This window comes from Toxorhynchites rutilus, chromosome 3, assembly GCF_029784135.1.
Source record: "Toxorhynchites rutilus septentrionalis strain SRP chromosome 3, ASM2978413v1, whole genome shotgun sequence".
Taxonomy (NCBI): Eukaryota; Metazoa; Arthropoda; class Insecta; order Diptera; family Culicidae; genus Toxorhynchites; species Toxorhynchites rutilus.
This window is the reverse complement of record NC_073746.1, coordinates 72099756-72122496: the sequence shown is the minus strand read 5'-3', so window position 1 is coordinate 72122496 and position 22741 is coordinate 72099756. Positions and strand designations below refer to the sequence as shown.

Below are 22741 nucleotides of genomic sequence, written 5' to 3'. Positions count from 1 at the left end.
CGGTACTCTGTATCAAACAAAGTATTCACCCACACAAGACAACGCACAGTTCGTAGAATACATAGGAATGTGGGACAAAAATCATAACTGCAGAATTTAGCCATTTTAACACTTTGGTGTGTTGTGCTCCCGTGGCCGAGTGGTTAGCGTCATAACTAACATGCCGGGTGTTCGGGTTCGATTCCCGTTCTGGTCGGGTTAATGATTGACGCTAGTTAACACCATTCAATCAATTTGAAGCTGAGGAGGTGACGTTCTTTTGTTGAGTGTTTTGACTAAAAATGTAAAGAAGATAGGTGGCTTCGAAAGAACGGTGCTGAAAAGGAATGAAAAGCTAACTACTGAATAATGGGCCCTATTATAGAAATCGAATCGAGGATTCGATACAATCACTATCACTATCATACCGAGTAAAATCTGGAATTATAGAAATCGAGGAAAACTGCACGATTCGTTAGCAAGCTCGACTGTCAACGGTTGTGATAAAATATTTTGAAACAAGTTTGAAATGTTTCATGAAGCACTATAAAAAGGATGCCAAATATTTTTTTGAGGCATCTGCTATGAAAATGTATTTCCAAAAGTGTTAATATGGTTATGTTTTGGAGTAAATTGATATTTCCTTAAAGAATAAAGCTTAATAGGCGTAAGGCACGCATGCATTTGTAATAAAAACGACAGCGTAGAACAATTTGCTGTACAAAAAATATAATTTTAAGAAAATCTATGGAATTCCGTAAAGAGTCATACACGAATTTCACTTTTTTTAGCACCACCTGTTGCTCTAAATTCTCGCTTGTTGTGTGCTAGTGTTTTCTTTACCTTTCCCCTCATGTGAGTCCAAACCTGTAATTTAAATAAAATCATTATTGTTTTGCAGGATAAGCTTTAGCATATGGTATAGAGCATTATACCACTCCGATCATTAGTTTGATCTATTGTAGTGAAAGTGGTATAGTTTGGCATAGTATAGCAATAAAAAAGAAAATTGCTGCCAAAAATAACGTGCTGATGTATGCTAGTAGAAGTGAACAATTTTTAGGTAGGAAATTCGGTTGAAAGAAATTCAAAGAGTATGATAAAATTTACTTATGAAAGTTATGTGTATCGTAAAAGAAATACTTACTTTCTGCCATTCTGAACCTAGATGCATTGGTGGTCTCAGTGCATTAAGCTCCTCTCTGAATTCCTCCAACTTTTCCTACACCGGGATTATATTAGAACTGCCTCCACAAAAACCTCGAACAATGTCTACATTCGCTTCCATTGTTTCAAGGAGCCGTTCAAACTGGTGGTGATTTGGTTTTTTTCTTCCACCACTCATTTTCAGCCACTGAAATATGCGCTGGAAGTAAATTCTGCATTGTAAGTTATAACATGATTAATGTAAATAATGCTGGATTGAACACTTACTTTGTATAGACTATTCTGGCAGCACCGTAAAACAAATGCTGATCAAAACAAACGAACATGTGTTGCAAATTGCATATAATGAAGCGTTTCTGAAATGTTTCCCAAAGGGATGCAAGCCAAAACAAAATAATTCTCTGAAGATATGCAACAAGTGAACCAAACAACTTGAACATTTCTGACACATGCATCGATAGTTATCACTCGCTCGGTGCTATCGAATTGCTCGATTTCTATAATAGTAAAATAGAGCTAACGAGCAAAATTCTTATCGCCTCGATTTCTATAATAGGGCCCAATATGTTTACACTATTTTGGGAGCGCTCATCTACGGAACGAGACATTACTTTCATTAACTACGAGGTTATCGATGTTTAAATTCATTATTTGTTATTCTATTTATATTCGATCATCTGCGGAAATACTTTAAAATAAAATGAGCATTATAAAAAACTCAAAACATTATTTGAATGACCTTAAGTCTCATGTTTATTAAGCTTTCTACATCAATCATTCGACGGCCTGCCGGGTGGCTTTACGGCAGTACGGCGGAACTATAGCCATGCTCGATGAAAAGATGTATTTCAGAATGTTCTTTATTTATTCCGTGGCTTTGGCGATCAGCTGCTCCGTTTTAGCTACCATATTAGAGAGGTTCCGTTTCGGGTTTGCCCAAAAAAATTTCTATCGGTTGTAGCTGGAGAACGTTGGGAGGGTTGGTGGTCTCAGTTAAAACCCTTTATTTTCAGTCGATTCATCACCTTACATAATAGGCCAAGGTTAGGTCCCTCTTGTTGAAAGCGGCATCTTCCGGCAGGCATTTCGTACTGTGAATCTCCCTATTCATCGCAAGCCCCGAGGGAAAGAACAGCGGCTTTCACATTCCTTGCTGATCGTCAGCCACAGAAGGATCTTTTTCGTGAACAGCTCTGCTGCACTTTACGGCGGGCCGCCGATCGTACGCGCCGGCGTGAACGTGTTAAATTATCTTTTCTAGTTTTTTTTTTATTATGCTCTTATAAGTATCAGATTTTAGAATTAAGACACCGCTATAACATATAAAAATTTAATTACTAACGATCTACTAACTTAGGTATTCTCAAGAAAACTAAAACAAATAAACAGTGTTGCCAAAATGAAAGGAATGCAATTATATTACATGTAGAACTCATAAAAACTTTGTAACGTATATTTCGGATGTTTATCAATTCAATCGAAACAATATTTTTCTACACAGCTGGAACATGCTCATTGGCTACAACGTGTTCGTGATAACGACCAAAACTCTGCTCCAGATGGTCGGTTGTCTCTGGCTAAATCAGCTCACAACGAACATCTGTTGGCTCGTGCAGCTGCTCGGAATTTCCTGTCTCTCGTCCGAAGGAGAACAACCACCGAGTGCGGCGAGTGCGACCATCCCGGACAGTGACACCACCGAGTGCAATGTGCCTTACGATGACTCCGGACTGTTCTGGGACGGTGTGTGCTTCGCGTTTCTCCTCCTGCAGCGGCGAATCTTCGCCAGTCACTATTTCTGTCACATAATCAACGAGACGAAGGCCAGCACGATTCTGGCTTCCCGGTAAGTCGAATTTCGTGAAAATGAGTGGTGTTTCTTCAACATTCGATCGTCCCGCTGTTGCAGGGGTGCCGAATTGATCGAGGAATTACGCATTAAGGATGTTAAGCAGGAGGCCGAAAGGGAGAGTCAGATTCTGCAGAAGATTAAAATGAAGATGGATCGTATCAAGGCGACGCAGCAGAAGATTTTGGAACCGGTGCATGAACCAACCAGTCATGCGAAAGGTAAATTTTTATCGAATGTAGCGAAACGTACCTGTTTGTGCGATTTATTATATTCTGTTCCGCGAAAATCGTGTTCAAGTGAAAAACGAAATGAAAGCATTTTGATTTTTGATCTTCGTTTCGTGAGCAAAAAAGAATTTGTGATTTCTTGCGTAAGTATTCTTTCCTTGTTGTTGGGACGTAAGTACAACAATATTTTTCGGTTTGATTTTGAGCTTGCTTCAACCTCGTAGATTTAGTGACCTATAGTGCTGAAAGAGAAAGCATATGGTAGTGTACCCTTCCGTTAGAGTAGACTGCAAGCATAGAGTGGAGCACATCCGAATGTCACTAACGAGCGAGATTTTTCGTTCCACTTTCTTTTCCGTTGATTCAATTGTGGTCAGAACACGATGGCCAGCGTGTGCTACACACTCATAGTTTGTCATCATATGCAGGATATCACACGCCTATCGAGGATGAAATCGCAGGTGGCTCGTTGATAATTGAGGGCGAAGGGGTTTCGGATATACCATCCGACAATGGTGGCTTGGCCGTTGGTCGAGGGTCCTACCACACGCAGGTATGTGTCTGTGATGCATGTGTTTTTTAGGTTTTCTAGCGATGTGCCTCTCAATGTTCGTCGGCTCGCGTTTTGTTATTCCAGGCACCCTCGCCCAGTTCTGCTTTGATGACGGTTTCATTGGATGCCTATCTGGATCCCCAGCGGATGTCGTTCGAATCACCAAATGAAATGCTGGCAAGGGTTTGTAGTCCCGACGACACGTTCCCTGTGTTTTCACCGCCACCTTGTGAGGTAGATTGGGTTCGTAATGTGTGCTATGGAATGTACCGTAACTCCACCATTTTCCTGCGCAGTTAAGTCTTTTCAAAGCTTAAACCGTTCTGTAATCAAATTATATGTACAATATCACGAAACAGTCAATGCGGTATATAGCGGTATACAAAATAAAAACTGCAAATAATTATTTAGAAAACCATTTAATTTTTTTCTTTAACATATGATGTGTGCCTAATTCCGCGCACTCAAATTGTGTTATTGCTAATTCTGCGCACCTATAAAATGGGTTATTTTTCTTATTTATTGGCAAACATTGTTGAATAACATCACCAATATTTGCATTTTATGTTTTATGTTTTATGACCCACAAAAAGATAAGAAAACGAAAAACAAAAAGAAAACAAACGTTATTTATTAAAATTATTCAAATTATTATACATTTACTAGGTGATAAAAAATTATCTGCAATGATTTTGTTTCTTTGTTTGCTATTTTTCTGGAATTGGGCCTTGAATTTTTCGTTCATCAGTTTTTTTTCATTGATGTTCTTGATTCTAATTTTCAGCTTCCAATTCGTTGTAATACTTCTTGTATGCTTCACTACTGACCACAACGAATGCCGGTGAACGAGATTTAATTCTGCTTGGATTTTGAGCTGGCAAGGAGTGCTTCGGAATTTCTCTTGAATTCTTTGCCGAGCTCCGGTCGCAACATAATACTAGTATCCTACTAAAACAAACCTTGCAACTTGAGGTGGAGGCGCATTATCATTCGTTGTTTTCGAACATTTGAAATGCAAAGCGACTCCATTACCGTAAACAAACATCTTTGAAAGGCTCGAAACCTTAGCGACAGAGTAAGCGTTGTCCGTTTCTGGAGGACATTATTATTGAGAAGCTGCCACAATAATTTACACAATCTGAACTGGATTACTTCATCACAAGGCCGTGTAACTATAATGTTTTATTCACCGCTAGTTTACCGACTGACATTTTTCGCTTTTGGAAACTTCAAACTTGATTTCGAAACTGATGCTATATTTATTGATTTTTCATTTTTTTTAATTAGCATTTAGTAATTTCTTTGTGTATTACTAAATGCTGACTCGATACGATTACATTGATCTGAAAAAGGTAATAGAATGATTATGAATGCTGTATAAACCATCACCATTTATATTTGGTTCGATAAATCTATAGAACGCTTCGGAAACGTCCTGATTTGATGTTGCCTCACATTTTATCTGTTGCCGTGTATAAAAGAGATTTATATCGCTTACAGGACCGGGCCTAGTGACATGCAGGAAGTTTTCTCCGAACTGTCTTAGTTAAGCCACTTGTATCCTGTAACATCTCCCTTAAATTGGTTCCCCTTCTGATGGTTCGCCGAAAATATGCCCCGAACGTCTTCATACATTTCGTATCAATCGGAAGCCTGGCTCTGGATGCCGCGGTTACCCACTAGCTAGAGACTAGCTGGTACCCAAGTATACGCATGGTACGGTTGCGGATCGCAATTATTTTTTTCTACTATAATGGGTGTTCAATAAAAAATGAGAATGATTTCAATACCTTTCAGAAAAAAAGTAAAGAGCGGCACAACTTCTCGATAGGATTCTTCAACGATTACAAATTTCGATGAGAGCGTTCACCGGCAGCTCCTCCAACTTGGTTGAAAGTGAAGAATTCAATGGATTGAGACCTGAGCTAGCGGATGGCCAATCATTTGCGGAGATGAAGTCTGGTAGATTTGTTACTAGCCAAGCTTTTGCGTCCAATCGCGTTTATTCGAATCTGGGCGACAAAAAATGGCTCACACGTCGCTCCAATCAAGCAAAATACGATGTTGCATATGGAAACGTTCTTATCGATTGCTAGACGCGCTATCACAGCGTTTCGTTTCTTAGTTGTGGGGATCGCGCTTCTGGAGCAAATTTGGAGTAGGAATTTTAAAGATCATCAAAAAGGAAGTTTTCATGCACATCATGTAGCCTCTGAATCACACTGCATTTCAATGAGTTTCTTCTGTTTGTTCTCAGGAGCATGTTCATCATCAAACTGAAAGGGGTAGAACGAATTTAGAGAATTCTTGGAGAACTGAAAGATTTGAGAGCTTAAAGCCTTCATCGCTTGGAGTGCGTCAACGTATTTCCTAATTGACGATATTGAGGAAATTCTCAGTGTCCGAAAATGGGCAACACTAAAAAAAATCCCATTTGTTCTTGAAGCAACATAAGTTTGCTTTCGAATGTTTTGCCCTGGCAGAGCATGTTGTACACCAATTTACTTTTACCTTACATACCCAAGTTTGAATCGTTCAGATATCTCGTGATATCTATCAAGAAAGCTAGATCTGCCATCCACTCTTCGTTTTAGAGGCATACTATTTGAGCCACAGCTTCCACACACTCCTTTATAAATTCACCATCCTTCAAAGTCTTTGTTCGGGCAGCCTTTTTTTTCGCAACAATGTGTTTGGCTCATGTTTCGAGCTCCATTATTACAGCAAACGCTTCGTTACAAATGCAATTTATTTTTCCTTCGAATGAAAATATCTGTTTTGAAAAATTCCTACATAAACATTATGGGGATACAATGAAAGCTGGTTGATAAGGTTAAACGGATTCGCTATTGACTTAGTTAGCGGAAAATTGTGTTGGTCCACAACATTTTTGAGAAAAAAGCAATAATTCGATTTTTTATTTCTTCTTAATAGTTTTGTGCACTAATAAATAAATGTAAATAAAGATCGACAGCTTTAAACCATTTTTGCAAAGCCTGATTCACAAAGAATCTCGGTGTTTGGGTGCCACACATATTAACACCAAAAAACGATGGATCGAATTTTCGTCTTGTCTTGTCCAAACGAAATGAAATCGATTCATTTCTCAAACGGACAGTGACTGGGGATGAAAAATGGGTCGCATACCACAATATTGTATGAAAACAATCGTGGTCAAAGCGTGGTGAAGCAGCTCAAACAGTGTCCAAAAAAAGGCTGACAGGATGGCAGGATGGTTTTATTGTGTATGGGACTGGGGACTAGGGACTTAAAAGGAATCATTTATTATGAGATACTTTCATATGTCCAAACACTAAATTTAGATCTCTACTGTCAACAACTGGACCTCAAACGGTCCAGTTGTTGACAGTAGATCCAGCGATTGACCAGAAACGGCCAGAATTGGCCAACAGAAGAGGCGCTGTGTTCAATCAGGACAACGCAAGGCCACACACGTCTTTAGTCACTAACGCCAGACACTCCGGGAGCTTGGTAGGGGAGTTTTTCATCCATCATATAGTCCGAACCTGGCACCAAGTGATTATCACCTTTTTCTCCCATTGCAAAACTTCCTGAGTGATAAAAAATTGACATGAGACATGAGGGAGGCATTATGAAGCTATTTTCAAAATGGGAGCAAACTATATAACAAAACGGTTCATATTTGACCCAAATCGGACAATCCTAAATATCTTAAACAAAGTTTTGAATTTCACGTAAAATAATGGATTACTGTTTTCACCAACCTAATATTTGTATCAATATAAACTTGACAACGACGACATGTGCGCGAGTCTTAAGCGTGAGCTCTATGTGCCTACACTCAATTTGTGTTAGTTGGTATAGGGTTGCCAAGGACCTGGGATTAGTATAAAAATAGCGCAGAGTAAGGAACATAAACAAAACATTAAGAGCCTAATTCTGCGCGTTACAAATCTTCTTCTACTGAAAGTTCATTTTAACCACTTCAACTAATAGCGAATTCGTTTTTAAAACTGAGTCAGTGCCACACTGACTCTGTAATAAAAAAACGTTTTCAGTTTCACGAATGCGGTGGTTTGTTGGTGTGCGTTATATAGTCTGATTTGTTTATATTTGCGACGACAAATGTAAATTCTCTATCAGATAAGAAGGGCCAAGTGCAGTGTAAAAATATAAAAGTTTGAATGACATTTTTTACTACATATTGTTTGATTCTCTAACACATGTAGTCCTGACACTCACTTAACCATTTGTCGATGCATTTCCTGTTTGTTCCACAAATAATTACTATTATAATATAAAATCATCGTTAGACACAGTTTTCGTTCAATGTTTCTGCGATATCGGAAAAAACCCTCTTATTTCATCACATAAAATAAATATTCGATACGTTAAAGTAAATTTTCATTCATAATTTTGATTTTGAGAGCATGTTTATTCCTCCTGAATATCCATAATAATTTTCGCCTCCCAATGAAAGCACACGGAGCTTAATACCGTCTACACGACTATACTCTTCAAAATCAGAATCCGAATTGGATTACGATTTCAATAATACAAAAGCAAGAGCAGTAGCTTTTCCATATTCATAGTCTTCATTTCTAGATTTTCCAAAACAATACTCGGAACTTGACAGTTCAGTATAGTTGTATTGGTGAACCCGAGTGCCAACCCGTGAAGCATCTCAGTGCGAAACTAGCAGCTTTCGGGGCGAACTAGTGCGACACTGAGTGCGCAACTGAGTGAATAAAAAAACGTTTTGACAGCAGTTAGTGCGGCACTGGGGTTGAAACTGAACAAAAACGAATTCGCTATAAGTCACACTCTGATACAGAACAGCTAAAGCTTACTGATTTCGGATAAATTTGGGATTTGCAAAATTTGTTTCGTTAAATTGAAAAAAGGATTCGTTGCGTCTTAGTGTCAATGCTAACAGGAACAAAAATAAAATATTTTCAGTGATGTCAGATTTGTTTTAAATATTTTTTTCTGTTCAACTCATTTTTTTCGGTGAGTTTTTTTTTTTTTATATCTGTATTATAGTGACTTTCAACACTTTTGGCTGGTTCGTCACTTTTTACTTCCAATTTTGGAAGAATGTTGGGAGTGAGAATTGAACTCGTGATCTTCAGCGTGAGAGGTATGGATGTTACCACTACGCCAGATCGGCTCCATTTCGGTGAGTTATCGGGTCTTCGATATCACGAAAGAACAATCTAACTATTCAACAGTATTAATATGCACAACCAATGGTCAATCGGTGTATTTAGTCTAAAAAACACGAAAGTGCGCAGAGTTAGGTGGAGTTACGGTACTTGGGTTTTTATTTCTGTTTTCAAACATTCGATAGTGTATATTATTGTCCAATAAAAATAAAATCCTTCTGGACGTTATTCATTTTTAGAAAGAACAACCAGCTCCAGTAGTTCAAACGCTAAGCGCACTAATGCCACCAACTAAAACGGCCATGCAAACACGCCAACACCGTAGGCAATCTAGTTTGAATGCTGTTTCCTGGCCTAGCCCCAATGAACTGACCGTAAGCCCCGCTAGACCGCGCCGTTTGTCCAATAATCTTGCTCCGGCGGAAGTAATCCTTTGCAATCTATAAATTTCGTGCGGAAAACGAGAAAACAAGTTCCTTATTTCAGGATATTACCGACCAACAGCAGCCAAGCCCACGTTCACCTCGATCGCCCCGTTCGATCACACAGCACCGGCACAGAAGACAGTCCAGCATGGGCACTTCGGTCGCACCGGATGAACTGACCGTTGATCCCAGTAGGAGACGGTCGAGTTTTCTGGTTTCACTTTTTGTAGATGACGATACCACTCGATATGATGATGTGACTACAACGGGTGTAACCCGGAAGCGTTCTCGTACCCGAAGCTACTGGGGTCCGGTCGGGGAATCCGCACTACGGGACTCTATACGTTCGGCCGTATCGCGTTCACCGGTTTCCCACCACGAGTGTAATTATAACAACCTGATATTTCTTCGCTGTATTTTCGCTTCCTAACCTCAAGCAAGCTTCCTCTTCTGTGTCCGTTCCTTGTAAATATAAATTACTGTTCTGAAGACGACAGTTAACTTCTGTAAATAACTCTCTGTGATGTTCGTCAGACGGCTCCTAGAAATGGTATGTATGTACTTTAGGTTATGTTTTGTGAATAACGACAGAAATTTAAATAAATTTATAATTTTGAGAAAAAAGAAGAATCTTCGTTTCTGTAATACTTTTTTGGTTTGTGATAAAACATTGTTTCCGAAAGTCCAAGCACCCTGTATAATCATAATTCAGCACGCAAACAATGCTGTATCGATACGGGTAATACATGCGTAACGCCGAGTACACCCAAAGAATTGCTTCTGGCTTATTTTATCGCACCGTATATTAAGTTATTCATAACGTTTATTTCAATTTCAATTTTTATATTTGTTACACATTCTAGTCAACCGCTCTGAAATTTTATGCCTTATGTTTCCCTATAGATTCCCGACGAAGACCGAGCTTATTATGGCGCAAGCTCGTGGAGAACAGATCAGCGGGTAAAGAACAAACCGTTTTTTTCGCCCCAACTTACCTTCCGGTGTTGCGCTCTTTTTTCTCAAAAATAACACCAACAAAATCTCTCTTACCCAAAATGCGCTTCTTTGTAAAGTCGCCCACTGTCTTTGTGTGGCATTCTGTGTAGATCTCCAATAATAACTCCCCGGCAGAGGTTGAAGGACTTGATGGCAGTAGAATCTGATGTGTTGGTAAATGTAAGAAAAAAAAGATGTGGTTAATGAGTAAAACGCATTTACTGTGCACGTCAGAGCAAAGTACCGACATCCGCCACTTCCCGCCTTATTTCCAGTGCGCATTCCGCCCGCGATGGAGACTCTCTGGAAGTGAACTTCAAATGTTCCTTCCAGATAGCAATTGAATCGTTCCACTTGGGAGAGAGAATGTTCGTCCCCTTCCGTAGTACCTGACTGTTCTCATCGAAGATCATCTGTGACTAAAAGTTTTCTTGAGATCAGAGGAAAGTAAGGTTTCATTTCATCGGTTGCGCAGTCATGACCATGTTGCTTACGGTAACTAACCAAATCACACACACACACATACACACATACAACGCGATCATTTGTTAAAAATTCACTCATCTAACATTCACATCACGTAGTCCTCATTTTGGTTGCAATGTGTTTCAGTTTTATCCTGGTGTGTTAGCTTTGTAATTTTATTCAGTGGCTTTCACATGGTGCTTTGTGCGTATATATATATTTTTTTGAATATTCTCAACTTAACTATGAGATATTTCCCAGTCAACGGTAAATGGTAATTTATTGGAATTTCATGATTTACAGTATATATGCCGTAATGAATTTTATTTTTAGCAATGCTTCAGTTTTAGCTTTATATTTCTTCCATTTCTTGGGCTTCAGCACTTTTCGTGAATAAGTCCGATAGGTTGGTCATGGTTCGAAAATCAGCAGCCTGCTACTAGGTTAAACCATCTGACAACTTTGTTCGCTTTTAGTTAGTATATGGATCAGAAAACAAATCTGGATTTAAATCTATAAGTTCTATGAGATGAATTTTCAGTCCACCTTTGAAATTCAAATTTGTCACATGAATCTTGTTCCTGTATTTCAATTCTGAAATTTGAATCTTAATGCGGACTCGAAAACCTTAATTGAGCACCTGTGTGTATCTGAAACCTCGATCTGATGCTTTGATTGGGAAATCCAAACTTGAAAATACAGAGACAAATACACATCTGCAGACCCTATACGGACTCTTTATTCTAAAGGATAGGAATTTGGAATTTTTTATATAAATACTAGCTGACCCGGCAAACGTTGTTCTGCCATAAACATTATTTGGTAAAAAATATACGTTTGCTGTTTTCAAGATGGACGGCTAAATTTATAACTGCTAGAACCCGTTTATTAATTGGAAAACCAAAGATACGCCAGACAACTTCATTAGAGGTGATGTACCGACGAATTTGGTAGCGCCTTATTCCGTCGTTGTCATTTAATCGAGGAGAATTCACATCGGTATTCTGAATTTGAAAAACAGCCATATTGCTTCATTTGCTCACGGACTTGAAATTGTATTTATTGCTCTTCATTGATTTGCAGAACTCAACATTAGTATGAGCATTGAATGTTTTGCTCAGCTGAGGCGAGTATGGTACTACCCAACGATTGTGAATGTGCTGCGTTGTTGATATTTGTGCATGGTTGTCTGCCATTATCAGTACTTCTTCGTTGATATATTGGACATCTTCCTACGCTTGCGTTCGTGTCGTTGGGAAAACGCTTTGTACATTTTTCATCAAGGCGATAAAAGTTTTAGATCAACATCGGGCCATGAATCATGTTTGTGGTGACAGTATCGTACAGTCACTCATAATCCATCATTAGCAGAATCGAAAATAATTTTAAATTGTTAAAAATTGAATGGAAATTATTACTCGATGTTGTTTACATACTATAGGGACATAGTCTATACTATAGTCCCTATAGTATAGACTTAAGTATTTTTCTATAGATCTCCTTGCATTTCTGCAAAAACATTATTCATAATATGAAATCATTATCAGAGACAATTTTCGTTCATGATTTTTCCCCATTTGCAGAGAATGTGTTATTCTCTTACATAGAACTCATATTAGAGCATATTTTCGTTTTTTCGGTAGGGTCTATTATCATTGTACTTGTTGTTTTAAAGCGTGTTTATTTCACCCGGAATATCTCTTCCTTTTTCGCACGGAACACGAAACCCGAAGCTCAATGATATCCATATCGAATTGCGTTACATGGTTGCTATATTTGCATAGCCCGATTATATAATATGGCGATCGGGTTGATGTTGTAACTGGTCATCGAAGACTTCATTTTTTGTTTGAACAAACGTGATGGTAATAGCAAAGGCAGGGTCGGCGTTGCTCATGATAGCGTCTCGCAAGTGAATGTATTTTTCCTCACTGTTTATTGTGTCGTAGGAATCGCAGTCGGTCGCTTATTGGTCGGTTATTGTTTCTTCTTCGAATCACGATTACTCGAGTCGCTGTGCAGTCTTCTACCAGGATTCCAGCAAAGTCTTCAACAACATGCGCATCTAGACACATGTTCTCCAGTTGTTTTATCAGAATTGATGATTGGTTGTCACCTTGGAATCCGAGCATGCATAATATGAAGAATGTAAATAATGAATTGTGCTCATTCAAAAAGGCTCCCAGTTCGCCGACGATGCAACTGATGTTACTGGAGAATGTGTGGATGATAGTTCGATGAAGCTGACGTAGCTATCTGTCATTGAACAACGTAAATATATATTTGTTCTGTTTGGAAAACTACGGATCAATTATTTGGACATAGTTTATACCAAAATACTAAAGTCGCTATTAAAAACAGGTGATGGCAGTGAAAATTGAAGGTTACATGCATTTTTATAACAAATTTAGGAAGAAAAAATACTCAGAGAAATCCTCTTTTTCTGCATAGGACCATCCTATTCGATATTAAACATACGGTAATCGGTATCCTATATAGTTTAGGTATCATATATAGTTTACGACCTATTCTCATCCCTACCATGTTTTTTGAGCATAATTTCATAAAAATCGGTCGAGCCGTTTCGAAGGAGTTCGACCACGAACATCGTGACACGAGATTTTTATATATATAAATTTCGATTGACATCGACAAATGCCAAAATGTCAGGAATGGAAGCCATTTTCGATATCATGCTGATAATAAACGCCTCAGGTGGGTGGCACATCAGGGCGGAAAATACATTACTTCATCGGAAACATTACAGTTTTATCCTAGTTGCATGATATATAATGAACAGGTCACACGCGGCAAATTGCATGTAATCGTGGCATGGACTAATCAACTCTACGGAAATAAAAGTCCAGAACAATTAAATCTCCAGACATGTTTCGATATCCGTTGGTTGAACTCACACTATTAGCTTTAAAATTGGGTTTCAATTTATGAGTACCGTTCTGAATCATATTTCGGATGCTTTAGAAAACAGATCTAAACTTTATGCACAGGTATTATTTGGTTGATATTTTAAATAAATTAGTTCAATATGCTTTTAAGCTTTCTAATTTGGTACCTATTTGATTGAAAACATAGAAAAATAATCGAACAAAATGCTTTTCAAATGAAGCGAATAAGAACCAAACTTCGGACATCATTTATAAAAAAAACAAATTTCGGACACTTTATTTTGTTATTTTTTGGACGAAAATTACATTACACTTGATTATATTTTATAGTCAACTGCGATACACTTACCAAGCAAAACATGGGAGAAATTTAAATATTAATGAACGGGTAAATTCTACGTGATCACGCTAAGCAAACATCAAACACAAACGATAATGAGTAGTGTTGTCAGATTTTTGCCGATTACGTTATCAAATGTAAAGGGTGTGTCACATCAAATTGCATCACGGAAAAAACGCTGTAGAAATTTAATTTTTAGGAATTATATCTTCTGCTTTCGCTTATAATCAGATAAGAGTGTATAGATCACGTTGGCCATGCTTCACTGTCAATTTTTCGTAAATTTGGAAAAATATCGTCGAACGAAAAAGAGCGTCGTGAATTAATCCTGTGCACTCATTTCGAGAATCCGGAGTTGTCACATCGGGACATCGGTAAGATGTGGGGAATCGTCCAATCCACGGTCAGCAGAGTACTAAAACGATACTTCGAGAACCTAACCATCGACCGGAAGGTGAAGAACGGCAAAAATGGATGCTCCGTCAGTGAAAAAGATCACAAGCGCGTAGTTAAACAGTTTAGACGTGATCCGAGAAGTTCGGTCCGGGATGTCGCCAATAAGCTGAATTTGTCAAGTTCATTCGTCCAGCGGACCAAGCAGCGGGAAGGCCTGCGTACATACAAGGTTCAGAAGGCTCCTAACCGCGACGAAAGGCAAAACATGGTGGGGAAGACGCGAGCCCGGAAGCTGTACACCGAAATGCTGACGAAGCCGCATTGCCTGGTAATGGACGACGAAACCTGCGTCAAAGCAGACTTTCGTCAGCTGCCGGGTCTGTTGTTCTTCTCCGCAGAGGACAAATTCAGCGTTCCGGAGGAGATTCGCAAGCAGAAACTATCCAAGTTTGCCAAAAAGTACATGGTGTGGCAAGCGATCTGCTCTTGCGGAAAGCGGAGCGCCCCCTTCGTGATGACCGGCACGGTAAACGGGCAGGTTTACCTTAAGGAGTGCCTACAGAAGCGCTTACTACCACTATTGAAGCAGCACGAGGGCCCGACCATCTTCTGGCCGGATCTCGATTCGTGCCACTATTCAAAGGACGTGTTGGAGTGGTACGAAGCCAACGGGGTCACCTTCGTTACAAAGGAAATGAACCCGCCCAACGCGCCGGAGCTTCGCCCAATAGAGAAATATTGGGCGATTATGAAGCAGGCCCTCCGGAAGAACCCAAAAGTTGTCAAATCGGAGGCGGACTTCAAGAGAAAATGGATTTCTGTTCAAAAAAAACTACAACCTGACGTTGTACAGAACCTTATGGACGGGGTAAAGAGGAAGGTGCGAGCATACGGGCTTGGGCTCGAAGTATGAATAAAAAGAAAATGCCAAAAGTTGTTTAATAGTTTTTATTTTACTGTCTAAAATTTTCAAAAGGATCGGTCTACTGGGCGAATTTCTACAGCGTTTTTTCCGTGATGCAATTTGTTGTGACACACCCTTTAGTTCTCATATGAAATGATAGTGAAACCAAGGGATTACTCTAAAGAAGTAATTGTGATATTAATTTTATAGTTATATCATCAGTGCATTAAGAATTTCAGGATATTAGAACAAAGTGTCCGAAATATGATGTTCTCCGAAATTTGATTCAGAACGGTATATCAAAATTCAAAATTCTATAAAACAGGTGCACGAGTTCTTCGTTTCAACCAGAATGTTTTGGAAGCTAGTTGATTCAGTAATGCGTTTTTTTTTATCATTTTGGAGGATCATCTCGGCTCATTTTTAAAGACGATACCAGTCTGTTTGATTGTCAATACAATGCATTTATCAATCTCAAAAATTTCGTTCATCTCATCGTTCAGGCATATCGATTGGTATGTTAGCGTCAGCCCAATGAATATTACGAGCGAAGATCCTGCGACGATTGTCATCAACGTTCAATTTCAGATAGTCTCTAAATAAATTAAATAAAATTAGGTGACCGATCGTGATCGTGACCCGTTGACGGATTTTGGTAGAAGTTTGACGGTGGAGGCATAATTACCTTCTATAAATTCCAAATTATCTACAATGTGTGCGTATCTAGAAAATAGTATCACGAATCTTGAATCGAAAACTGAAATCTAAATCGAAATAAGAAGGCTTGTACCTGAGATGGAATATCATAGAGGAATGGATAATATGAATCTATTGGTGTCTTGAATTTGAGAGCCGAAATTTGGTTCTGAGATTATGAATATATAGTTAGCATCTGGAATACATATGTTGTATTTAAAACCAAACCTTGCCCCTCGGAATACATTCAAGGCGTGTTATTTGGCTTAAGAAATCTCAACTAAGTGTTAATAAATGACGCTAGTTAATACATACGTTGAGACGGCAAAAGTTCCACAAGGGAACGTTAACGCCATTCAAGAAGAAGAAGATGATATCTATAATTTGGATTTATAATATATTTTGTAATTGGTAGCTTGATGCTGGATCTGAGTCTGATATTTAAGAATGGTGTCTTTATCCAGAATAAGAACCCGAAATTCGCCAAGTCAATCTGGAATCAATCTGGAATATGATAATTTCTGCGTCTGGAACTCGATAACTGGACTCTGAATTTATATGGATCTTTATTACAAATCTAAATTTGTTCTTCGAACCGAGTCCTAAAGTTTATATCTAAAATCACCATGATCAAAATTGATTCAAAAATTCAAAAGTGATGAATCAGAGTCTGAAATTCGAATCTAGAATTTGAAAGTGGGTTAGAGTACTGATATGAAATTGGGATCTTCGTGGGTACAATCTGCGAGTTGAGACCTGAGGTTTGAAACCTGAAATCTGTTTGTCTAATTTAGAATCAGTTACGAGGTTCTGCGGTATTTATAATCTAAACCTTCTAGTCGAAATGAAAAAAAAACTGGATTTTTGACCTAAAATTTGAAGCTGCTTTAAGAACATCTACGGAATTACAGAATTTCTCTCTTGAGATGTTCAATACTACTTCATCTGCTCATATATATCTTTATTTTTAAATGAGAAGTGTAGCCAATAGTCATAGTTTGTTTGTCGAGATTTACAAAAAATGGGTTCTATCGTGAACATTTGTGAAAATGATTTAAAAAAAAAGGGGAATCATTGATTTCGATATGGATGGTAAAAACACGGAAAGCCATCAAAAACGTTTGATATATAATTTAAAAAATGGCTGGTGAACGATATCAAATACAAAGAAAAAATGACCTATGATAGTCATCTCAAGATAATTTTCCAGCATGACAATGCCAGACCCCATGTAATGAAAGGTAACCCTGTCTGTTAATAATGTAAGCACCAAACCAAATATTCATTTTGTTGCAAAATCTAATGTCAAAAGAACGCTTTGGAATCGTGTTTTATTGGTGTCATATTACTATCCTGAGATGAAACGTGAGATTCAAGAAAATGCATCAACGAATTTTTGATAAAATTGTTTGACTACACCTGTACTGCTTTAATGGCCCTGCCGGCCCCGTCAGGTTGACGCCATATGAGCCTTAATAAAAATATATATTTTGGATAAAAAAAAAAAATACACCTGTACTGAATGTAGCTATATTTAAGACATGATTGGTCCACGCTTGTGGACCAATCGCAGTGGAGAACAACAAAAGTAATCGAAAAATGTGTCTTCATCGAGTACATCGAGGAAAAGGTTTTTTTGTAAGAATCCGCCGAGAGATGAAGAGTTTCCTATTTCGAATTAAATAACATTTATTTATGTTTTTTTTAATTATCACAGTTCTAAATTTCCATTATTATATTTCAGATATTGTGCTACTGAAACAGTTCCACGATATCTATAGACCTAATAAGTAAAAGTCTTTTTTTCGACACCATTAGCAATTTTATTATTGAAACTTTTTTGTTCTTCTTTCTAACATTTCATTCCAAACACCCAATATTTTCGTACAATTTAAATTTATCGTATCAACAAAATATAAATGTTGTGTTTGCACCAATGAAATAGCTCTGTTTGATACACACTATCAAGAATATGTGTTCAGATTTTTTTCCAGTGATATTTTAAACAACAAAGAAACACTTTTTTGCGCCATTTTAATCAATTGAAATGTTTTTACATCCACTGTACCAATATAGCCATTCGATCCGGTGACTACTACATGTTCGAGGACACCGAGCACGAATTCGAGCTAGACCTGATGCAGCCTCGTGATTCGGACGAAGAGTTTGATAAAAAGGGTGCAGCGGAGCGCCGCCTCAGCCGACGGCATCTCACCCTAGGAAAGGTAACGTATCAATTCGTGTGCGAGCGTGTGCGTGAATAGTTTACTTTTCCTCTTTTGTTCAGGTTTGAACACGCATTTCGTTTTTTCTAGTGATTTTTGTTGATCTGTATGTTTTTATTGGATTTTTTTTCTCTTTGATACAAAATTCTTAATCGATAATTTGAATTTCACCCCAATCGACACGCACATCAAAAATATCACTTTTCTCACCTGCACGATTTCGCCTCGATCTAATTTCTACAAAATCAACTGAACTTCTTCCCTTGCCGCTCCCCCCTCCAACGTGAATGTCTCCTTCGATCTCTCCGATTCCTAACTTCCCCGCACATCCCGCCGCGTGTAGTTGATAGCGAAAATCAAAGAGAAAAACGAGCTGGAAGCGCAGGACCAGGATGTCGGTGCAATGGGCCGAAAAAGTGCCGACCGGCACGTCGTCAGGCGTAGCTCGTCACCAGTGTTACGGCGTGCGTCTTTCGTACGCGAGCACGAACCTACTGGAACGACGGACCGGACCGGGACAACGGCCACGGATCGTTCCGCAATTTCCGAACCAATTCCACGCCATACTCATTTTGTGAGTTTTGTTTTTTGGTAGATTTGTATTTATTTTTTTTCTGTTGTTACACAGTCTCCTATCTGGGCTTGCACACCGACCGACACGACTGTTCCACTAGCCATCTTTCTATAACAAAAAAAAAAACGTAACATTAACATTTCGTGCTTCCAATGTACTTCGGACTTCATTTCTACATGCGTGTAGGTTTCATGGATTATACGCAATCTTTTGCGCGCTAATAGATAGTTTCTGGTTTTTTACGTTCGCATTGTTATTGAAGCTTTATTCTCTGAATTTCAGTTCTAACTAGTCTGTTGCATCAAAAAGCTTCTATGACGCTTCACTGTTCACGCTTGTTTATCGTTTATCAATTCCTTGTGTTCTGTCCAAACTTGTAAATAATCTAAATCATAAACAATCAATGCTGTTGGTGTTGATGAGGGGTGTTTATCTGTGTTTTGCGCTTTGAATGTGGTCGTGAAAACGTAAACGATATCCTACATGTTGTTCAATTCAACTTTTACGTAAATTAGTTTACGATCGTCAAAAATTTTCATTGAAATTGCTATTTTGAAAATCTCTAATACTCTAATATGAAAATCTCAATAGAATGCAACATTCGAATAATATAATCGAGAAATCTAAAAATGAACATAGATTTCTTTGCAATATAGTAACCTTTCAGTTTGAATTTCCATTTAGTTTCAAACAATAAACAATGTTTTTATTGATTGTTGTTTTATTGAACAGATGACCTTTACATACACCTTCTTCCGGTCGAATTGACTGAAATCCAAAATCGCACCAAAATACAACTTTCGAGGAACCTCAACGAGGAGTCTAGAAAAGATCACCACTCTTTGTATGAGGTTTTTTTTTTAGATGCATTGAACCTTGGAGTGGAATGATAAACATATGCAAGGTTCTAAATACACTGCGTTTCACAACTATAGAACCACTCATTTTTTTGAGTTTCCAGAGATATTTAAAGATCAACCGTAAATAACGGGTGTTAAATAAAAAATGAGAATTTTTTCGATACCTTTCAGTAACTCAAATAAAGAGCGTAAAATTTTCTTTCTCCAAGAAAATTACTCTTTGGGCTCTCTAGAAACAGTTAGCGTGTTTGGTTTTGCTAGTTTGAATTTAGTCAAAGCAAAGATGGCGTCGAAACAGTACGTGCTCCGCGAACGCATTGTACGGTTCTTCGAAAGGCATTTCCAGCAAGGAAAAAAGTTCACGGTGGGACATTTTAAGGAAGAAGATGTACCTGTCAGTACGGTATATCGTATCCTGGATTCCCTGAACGTAGAGCGGAAGGTCGGAAGTGGTCGTCCGGTGACGATAATGACGAAGCAGAGGAAGACATCGTTAAAGAAGCTGTTTGACAACAAGGACGCAACCAGCCTGCGTGACGCTGGTCGGAAATATGGCTGCTCCTACGTATTGATCCATCGGACCCTCAAGATGGAAGGAATCGTCTGCAGGAAGAAGACGAGGTCGCCGGAGTACACGGAGGAGCAAATTGAGACGGTTAAATCACAGTGTCGGTAAATGACCAAAAAATACCGAGGGACGTCTTTCGTTCTGGACGACAAAAGCTATTTTCCGCTGTCCAAAACGCATATTCCAGGAAATGATAATTACTACTTCAGCGACAAGTGCCGTACAACGTTCTTGTGAGAGTATCGCGACAAAGTTACGTCGAACAGCGGACCTTACTCAAACATTCACTGACATTTTTTTGAAGAAAACACATTATGTTATTAATAAAAAATACTGAAATCGATGAAAATAAATATTTTTTTTATGTGATTGAAAAAATTCTCATTTTTTATTTAACTCCCGTTAGTGTAGAATACAATAACTATTTTCATTTATAAGACTGGTCATTTCAACTTTATTGTTGTGTTCAGGCGAGAAATATTCAAAAAACTAAAATTTCAGTGGTTCATAACTATAGAACCAGATGTAAAAACTCTCACTCCTTCACAAAATTAACGCCAATTTAACATGAATTACGATAAGTTTCTAATTTGTAGGTCATCCTTAGTTCTCAATCAGTTCAAATAACCCAATCGGGGTGGTTACGACCAAGCTGCGTCATGTTGTAGTGTGCATCTCGTTCTACGCAGAGGATATTCCTCGCTTAGGCTCTTCAAATCAGTCATACTGCTTGTAAGCTGCATCTACTGCATCTACGGAAGATTAACGCGATATTTGAGTTACATTATTGACAGTGTTTGTATATTGACTGCTGTTAAACCCATTACAACATGTGTTCTATCACCTTGGCTCAGAAACATACCTTATTCGGTTCCAGAATCGAAACCAGGTGCTCAAGCATATATATTGATTTATTCAGGTATTAAAATGGAATTTTGTTACGTTACGATTACGGCTACCCTTGGGTGCCTAGGGTAAAATTTCAAAAAGTTACCCCATACAAAATGTTCGACATCTCAAAAAAAAAATACCCTATGCGAAATTTCGGCTCAATCAAAGAGTGGTGCAAAGCGGTCAAAATTTGAGTTTTTTGAAAATCGAAAAATCATCCAAGGGAGAGGAGAGTGGGAAAAGGAAATCGAGGTTTTTAAAAAAATGTTTTGATGCCAAATATCTTAAAATTGTATGAAACGTCGAGATCTACTGTCATCTCGAAAAAAAATTTCTTGTCAAAAATCGACACTATGGTCTTTTTTCGGAATACGAGGTAAAAGCTATGGTTTTGGGTGCCAAAAAAAATAGTTATCTCGAATTTTCATTCGGAAGTCCCAGAGTGTCGATCTTTGACAAAAAAAAAAAGATTACAGTAGATCTCGACGTTTCATTAACAATTTTGAAACCAGTGGCGTAGCGTGACCGGGTGACACCCGGAGCGGGTGTAACCCCTCCAATCTTATCTAAACATGAGACGTGTTTATTATAATATTAGATAGGGCGAACAAGAAATCACGAAATCTTCACGCGTTGGTCACTGGAATTGATAGTTATAAAATAAGAGATAAATAAAATATGGTTTATTTTGCATACCGGAATGCGACTCAAATAAATATTTTTGGGAGCTGAGACCGACACTGATATTGTACAAGTGCTTCCCGTTAAGAGCGATTCCGCTCTCTTGTTGCGGGCTCAATGAATGCGCAGCAATAACAGTACGAGGCTCAACGTGTTAAACATATCTGCCCCATCGTTGATCGCAAATTTTTAAATAATTTCAACCCTGATTAGCCTTTCCACAATATGCCACAGAAACGTACATGGTTAGAAACAGTTTCAAATTCACTGTAGAATTTTGAACCGAATTACGGAAGTCCCACTTCATGTTGAACTGTAACACATCCAATGCAATCACATTAATGACATCATTAGAATGAATTCCAGCGGCTTTCAAATGACTACGGAGTCCTGGTATCTCTAGCAAAAGCTGTCTTTCCGAAACATCGTAGTTGCCAGTTTGTCAAATCGACTTTTTCAGTTCGCTGTCAGGTACTCATAACATGTGTTGAGCTTGAATTGCTTCAAAGGTTTCGGCTTCTTTTTAGGCGATTTCGACCGTTCTTGTAATACCCGGTGAAAATCTCCAACTCCAACATTCCCTCTTCCATATAATTAAGGAAACATGTAAATATATTCTTGTTAAAATATAGTTAAGAGTTTGGCTCCTTTAAACTTATGTAACTGAGCCTGTAAAAAAAAACGATTTAATAATAAAAAACATTCCCCCTTCCATCATTAAACCGGATCCGGATGATCTTTTGCCTTGTTTGCTCATTTTATATTATCTAGCTATATAGAAGTATATTGTGAATTCTCCTTTCAGTAGCAAATTTTTCATCAATGGATTTATTGAACCCTTTTAATTGCCATTTCGACTAGGCTGTTCCTTTCTACAGCGAATTACCAG

General features: G+C 38.3%; 1 protein-coding gene across 2 annotated transcripts in view; it reads left to right on the top strand.

Annotated features, from left to right (window-relative positions):
* Nucleotides 1–22741, top strand: part of LOC129779850 (piezo-type mechanosensitive ion channel component) — a 144070-nt gene that overhangs the window by 97976 nt on the left and 23353 nt on the right. The window contains exons 15-23 of one of the 2 annotated variants that reach the window (XM_055787592.1): nucleotides 2648–2992; nucleotides 3056–3216; nucleotides 3603–3778; nucleotides 3863–4012; nucleotides 9165–9350; nucleotides 9412–9733; nucleotides 10254–10310; nucleotides 18130–18278; nucleotides 18622–18852. In XM_055787592.1, coding sequence (XP_055643567.1) covers nucleotides 2648–2992; nucleotides 3056–3216; nucleotides 3603–3778; nucleotides 3863–4012; nucleotides 9165–9350; nucleotides 9412–9733; nucleotides 10254–10310; nucleotides 18130–18278; nucleotides 18622–18852 — 1777 coding nt within the window. The remainder of the gene's footprint in view (nucleotides 1–2647; nucleotides 2993–3055; nucleotides 3217–3602; nucleotides 3779–3862; nucleotides 4013–9164; nucleotides 9351–9411; nucleotides 9734–10253; nucleotides 10311–18129; nucleotides 18279–18621; nucleotides 18853–22741) is intronic. The other variant, XM_055787591.1, reaches the window with a different exon arrangement.